At 43.4% G+C, this 6,491-nt stretch overlaps 1 protein-coding gene across 1 annotated transcript; it reads left to right on the top strand.

Moving 5' to 3' along the window:
* The first annotated feature begins 3,742 nt into the window (after positions 1–3,742).
* LOC123457590 (endogenous retrovirus group K member 10 Gag polyprotein-like) lies at positions 3,743–5,080 on the top strand. The gene has a single exon (XM_045141438.1). It carries the CDS (start codon positions 3,743–3,745, stop codon positions 5,078–5,080), a length of 1,338 nt encoding a protein of 445 aa, XP_044997373.1.
* The last annotated feature ends 1,411 nt before the right edge of the window (positions 5,081–6,491 follow it).

The following is a 6,491-nucleotide window of genomic DNA, read 5'->3' as shown; positions in this document are numbered from 1 at the left end:
GATATCACAATGCTCCACTGTTTCATCACAAGCCCCAGTGTGACATCACAATTCCTCACTATGATATCACAATGGTCCACTATAACATCAAAATGTCTCACCCTCTCATCATAATGTCCCACTGTGGCATCACAGAACCCCATTTGTAACATCATAATGTTCCATTGTGACATCACAAAGCCTCATTGTGATGTCACAATGCCCCACTGTGATATCACAATGCTTCACTGTGATATTGCAATGCTTCAGTGTGACATCACAAAGCAACACTGTGACATAATGCCCCACTGTCCTACTACAATGTTGCACAATACCCCACTGCCACATCACAATATCCACCTGTGACAACTCAGTAACTCATTGTCTCATGACAATGACCCATATGACATCACAATGCTCCAATATACCATAATACCAAATGTGTTCATCACAATGCCCCACTGTCACATCAAAAAGCTCAACTGTGACATCACAATGACCCACTGTACCATTACACACCCCAATATTAAAACACAGTGTCACATGGTCTCATTACAATACCTGACAGTGAAACCCAATGCACAATTGTCACATGACAATGCCCATTATCTGATAAAAATGCCCCATAGTGACATCAAAACTACCCACTTTTACTTCACAATGCCCCACTCTGAAATTACAGTCTGATACTTAAAACCTATTGTAATAGCACAAAGCCCAACTCTTATTTCACAAGTCTACACTGTGACATCACAAAGTCCCATTGTGACATCACAGTGCCCAACTGTGACTTCACAATGCACTACACTGATACAAAAATACCTCACTGTGACATCAAAATACCACACTGTCACAATGTTCAATTGTGAAATCACAATGTCCAAGTGTGAAATCACAAAGCCCCACTGTGACAATATAGTACACAACTATGACCTCACAAGGTCCACTGTCACAGCACATTGCTCAACTGTGACATCACAATGCCTCACAGTTATATCACAGTCTTTTTTATTGGGGGGGGGTTATAAAAGCTCTTTTATAAAGCCATTTTTAAACCAAATGTTTGCAAAAGGAATAAAGATACAGAAAAAGAATAACTTGCTTCTATGTCCCCTAAAGAGAAAAAATAAAAAATAAAGGGGACAATGCCAACATGCTCCACAATAAGGGTTTCTTTTCCTTATTCTTAATACAACATACAAGCAAAGGATACATATACTTAAAACCAAGCTCAGGAGCAGACATGTAATCCTGGAAGTCCTTCAATAGAAGCAAAGCAGGAGTTTGTTTGTTTGTTTGTTTTTCCCTATAAGACACACAGAAACTGGCTGCTACTATGTTCGCATCCTGAATTTGTAGCCATGTTATAAAACTCAAGTTATTAACAGAGTGCATCAATGAAATAAGACTGCCACAGGTGGTTTCTGTATTGTTTTAAGATCAGCATTAAGAATATTCTTGAAGAGTGTACTAGGGGACTTCCAGTTAAGATGGTGGCATAGTTACCATGCCAAAGCAGCCTGGAGGGGGGGGGGAGAACAAAAAAACTCAGCAAAATACACACTTTTACTAAAAAGTGAGGTGTATAGGAAATTGAAGCAGCAGTGGAGAAGTAGTAGAGATCCAGAGCATCCAGAGCATCCAGAGCCCGCACAGGCCGGCAAAAGCAGCCTCGGCAGCTCCACCAACTGTGGCAGCAGCAGCAGCAGTGCACCAGAAAGCCAGCAGGCTCGGCTCCAGCCGCAGGAAAAACCAGGTGCAGGGAGCTTCCACAAACACCGGAGCTCACCGCAACTCAGGAAACATGAAGGGAGAGCGGCAGTGAGCAACAGAGGAGCAGACCATGAGGTAGAAGAACACGTGGAGCAACGAGAGAACCAGAGCAGCTGTGGCTCCCTCCCCTCCCCCACCACCTGAGCCCAGCTCCAGCAAACAGAGCAGCAGTCCCAGGACCCAGTAATGCCAACGAGCCTACAGCGGGACCCACACAGGAGCAGAGTCTGGCAGCAACATCAGTGGCTCTGGCACCAGTAGCAGCCCCAGCAGCAGCAGATCCAGTAGCGGCAGCAGCGGCAGACCCAGCTGCAGTAGCTTCAGTGGCAGCAGCAGTGGTGGACCCAGAAGAACAGCTTCAACAGCAGCAGTGGCTCCAGCAGTGGCAGCTACTGCAGCAGCTGCAGAGGCAGCAGCAGTGGCAACAGACCCATCAGAGGCAGCTTTAGCAGCAGCAGTACCAGCAGCAGTGGTGCTGATCTGCAGGGCCACAGTTTCCAGGCTCGGTTTGCCCTGCAGGAAAAGCCAGTGCCGAGCTCCAGAAATCAGAACAGCAGCCAGACAATGAAAGCAGTACCTTGACTGAGACCAAAATCATCCAAGGTCACTGGGATTGCATGAGGGAAGGATCTCACTTGGTCACAAACAAACTTGGATACCTCAACAGACAAGAAATCTTAACCTCTTTGTTGCTAGAGGATCTGGTTGTTATAATAACTGCTCTTGCATACATACTTGGGGCTGTTTTTGATTGAATGTGTAGTGTTTAGTTAACTTTTAGAATCTACCTGTATTTTATTCCACTCAGCCTACTTGAATACTCCCATAGCAGGCAAACTCAACCCCTAGGAGCACCTATGTAGATACTCTGTCGGGAGCCATTCTGGCTGGACTTGTATCCATAGCTCCGGGCTTCTGGCAGCAAGACATTAGCAAAACTATAGCAGCCTTCCTACAAGTAAGATTGTGTATCTGCAGTGTCAGGAAGCCATCTGGCAGCAAGGCATTAGCAAAACTATACCAGCCTACCTGTAAGCAAGATTAGGTATCCTCAGCCATTTGGCTGGTCCTTTGTACTTAGAAATAATTGAAATGCAAAAACTCTGTAACAGGAAGGTTTTTTGATAGGAACTTGTAAAGCTCATAAAATCTTTGTCTATGGAAAATCTGTTTGTAAAAAGATATAAAAAGGAATGCTGTGAAATAAACCAGGTCTTCAGTCCTGGCTTCAGCCCTGGACTGGAGTCCATTCTTTCACTCTTTCTTCTGTCTTTCCTTAATCCTCACTCCCCATCAGGCGTGAACCCTTTCAGCCGGCAGGCTCCGGCAAGTGGCGCCCAAACGTGTGGCCTGAAGACGGGGATACAGTGAAGGACACTGCTGGATTGAAAAAGAGCGCACACGGAAAAAGAAAAAAGGGAGCGGTGAGTAATAATAAGTAAGAGTAATAATAAGTAAAAATGGGACAAGGTAGTAGTAGCATGCTTTTTGTACATATGCTGAAAAATATGTTACGCAACTTAGTAACTTTTTGGAATTTATAGAAAAAGTCTGTCCTTGGTTCCCAGAAGGAGGAACTATTGATTTAAAAATCTGGCAAAGGGTAGGGGCTGAGCTTCAAGATTATTATAATACCCACGGGCCAAGTAAGGTACCAGTGGAAACTTTTAACTTGTGGGCTTTAGTTAGAGATAGTTTAGATCCTAGACATGAAAGAGATAAAGTTAGATCAGGTACAATTAAAGACAAAGGACTGCTTCCCAGAGTGAATTTAGAAAATGAAATTAAGCCTTCCATTTCACCTGAGGAACCAGAGTCCAAATCTAAGTTATTATTTAGAAGAGAAGAATGTTGCCTTGATCATTCAGATTCAGATAAGGAAGCAAAAGTAGAGGAGGAGGTGACAGAAGGTCACCAAGAGGAAGACTTCCTATCTTTTTTAACTTTTACCAAATCTGAGGATGAGCAGAAAGAAAAATATTTAGAGGAGATGCAACGTTTGCAAAGAATGGTTAAATCACTGTCTTTACAAGTACAGCAACTTCAGGGAAAGCGCATTCCAGGAAACACAGTCACTCCCAATCCTTCTGCTGTAACAAAACCTCCCACTATTGCGGTAGTGTCAACACCTGAGGGTGAATTTCATCCTGTATCTTTGATTCGGCCTTCTGTCTCACCCCTGCAATCCACTCTTGCAGGAGCAGCACAAATAGGAGAAGATATGCAGGGATTTGATGTATATCCTGTTTTTGAACAAAAAGATAGTCAAGGGGATAAAGTAAGATCTCATAGCCCTATATCTTTTGAGCGGTTGAAGGAATTAAAAGCAGCTTGTGTGCAATATGGCCCTACAGCTCCTTTCACACTTGCTATCATAGACTCTATGGTATTTGAGGCACTCCCTCCAGGGGACTGGAAACAAGTAGCAAAGGCATGTTTGTCAGGGGGAGACTATTTATTGTGGAAAACAGAATATACGGAGAACTGTCAGACTATTGCTGAGGTGAATAAGGATCAGGGGGTACCTATTACTTTTGACATGCTGGCAGGAGAGGGACCATTTCGGGAACTTGAGAATCAATTGAAGTTTGATGTAGGTGTTTATGCTCAGGTTAATGCACAAGCTAAAAAGGCTTGGCGTAAACTTCCATCCAATGGGAAGGGGACTGAAGATTTGTCAAAAATTAGGCAAGGGCCTGATGAATTATATCAAAACTTTGTGGATAGATTATTACAGGCTGCTAACAGACTGGTTGGAGATTCTGAAGCAGGACTTGCACTTGTAAAATTATTAGCCTATGAGAATGCTAACTCTGCTTGTCAAGCGGCCTTGAGGCCATATAGGAGAAAGGGGAACATAACTGATTATATTAGTCTATGTTCTGACATAGGTCCATCCTATACACAAGGGCTAGCCTTGGCTGCCGCCCTTCAAGGGAAGTCAGTAAAGGAGGTTCTTTTTCAGCAACAAAAAGGTAATAAGAGAAAATTTAATGCTCCTCCAGGGAGTTGTTTTGGATGTGGTAAAATGGGACATCAGGTGAAACAATGTCCTCAGAAGCAAAAGAATGATTCACCCAGAAAGGAACCAGAGTTATGTCCAAAATGTAAAAGAGGCAAACACTGGGCCAATGAATGTAAATCTAAATATGATCATATGGGGAATCTTCTCCTGCAGGGAAACGGGGGGAGGGGCCCGCTCCAGGCCCCGCAACAATGTTATGGAGCGCTACAGAACTTTATCCCCCAGCAAAACAATCCGTTCAGGACCTCTGCAGAGCAACCCCAGGCAGTGCAGGACTGGACCTCAGTTCCTGTAGAGTATTAGCACCAGAGATGGGAATGCAGGCCTTACCAACAGGTGTTTATGGGCCATTGCCTAAAGGATCTGTTGGGCTACTGTTAGGGAGAAGTAGCCCCACCATGAAAGGAATTTTAGTAGCACCTGGAGTGATTGATTCTGATTACGAAGGGGAAATTAAAGTTATGACGCATTCACCTAGAGGAATATCAGTAATCAATGAGGGACAGCGATTAGCACAATTAATATTGCTCCCCCAATTGCAAACTAAGAATGCTAGTAAAAGGGACAAAAGAGGTGATGCAAGTTTTGGTTCTTCAGATGCTTACTGGATCCAGGCCATTGGATCACAGAGACCAGAATTAACTTTGTATATTAATGGAAGAAAGTTCCAGGGTTTATTAGATACAGGAGCTGATGTTTCAGTGCTTACAGCTGGTCAGTGGCCTCCTAATTGGCCTAAACAATTCTCTGTGACTCAGTTGCAGGGAATAGGGCAGACTCAAAGCCCAGAACAGAGCAGTGATTTGTTACAATGGAGAGATGAAGAAGGACATAGAGGAACTTTTCAGCCATATATTGTCCCAGGTTTACCTGTAAACCTGTGGGGAAGGGATGTCATGAGTTGTATGGGAATTTATCTTTATACTCCTAATGATACTGTTTCTAATCAAATGTTAAATCAGGGGCTCTTGCCAACTCAAGGTTTGGGCAAGAATGGACAAGGGTGGCTAGAACCTGTATCACCAGTGCCTAGGCCTCCAAGGGCAGGCTTGGGGTATTTTTAGAGGGGGTCACTGGACAACCTGTACCTCATGCAGATCCCATAACTTGGAAGAGTGGGGACCCTGTGTGGGTGGATCAGTGGCCTCTTACTGCTGAGAAAATTCAGGCTGCAGAGCAGTTAGTACAGGAGCAGCTTGAAAGCGGTCATATTACCCCTTCAAATTCACCTTGGAATTCTCCAATTTTTGTAATAAAAAAGAAGTCTGGATAATGGAGGTTATTATAGGATCTTAGAAAGGTAAATGAAACAATGGAATTGATGGGAACTTTACAACCGGGATTGCCCATGCCTTCAGCTATTCCTAAAGATACTTATAAACTTATATTGGATCTAAAAGATTGTTTTTATACTATTCCTCTTGCTCCTAAAGATTGTAAAAGATTTGCCTTTAGTGTGCTGTCTATCACTTTTAAGGAGCCTATGAAAAGATATCACTGGAAAGTATTGCCCCAGGGTATGGCTAACAGCCCCACCTTGTGTCAAAAGTTTGTGGCTCAAGCTGTAAAAAAGACTAGGCAGGCCTACCCTCAGGTATATATTATTCATTATATGGGTGATATTCTTTTGGCATTCAAACAAGAGGGATTATTATTAACAGCTTACTTGCATTTACAGGGAGCCTTAAAAGAGCAAGGATTAATTATAGCTCCT

This window comes from Jaculus jaculus, unplaced genomic scaffold (assembly GCF_020740685.1).
Source record: "Jaculus jaculus isolate mJacJac1 unplaced genomic scaffold, mJacJac1.mat.Y.cur u26, whole genome shotgun sequence".
In the NCBI taxonomy this organism is placed as follows: Eukaryota; Metazoa; Chordata; class Mammalia; order Rodentia; family Dipodidae; genus Jaculus; species Jaculus jaculus.
Note: the sequence above shows the minus strand (reverse complement) of the source record. Positions and strands in the feature narration are given on the sequence as shown.

Coding starts and splice junctions, on each gene's coding strand:
- LOC123457590 (XM_045141438.1), top strand. CDS start 3,743: ATGCAACGTTTGCAAAGAATGGTTAAATCACTGTCTTTACAAGTACAG.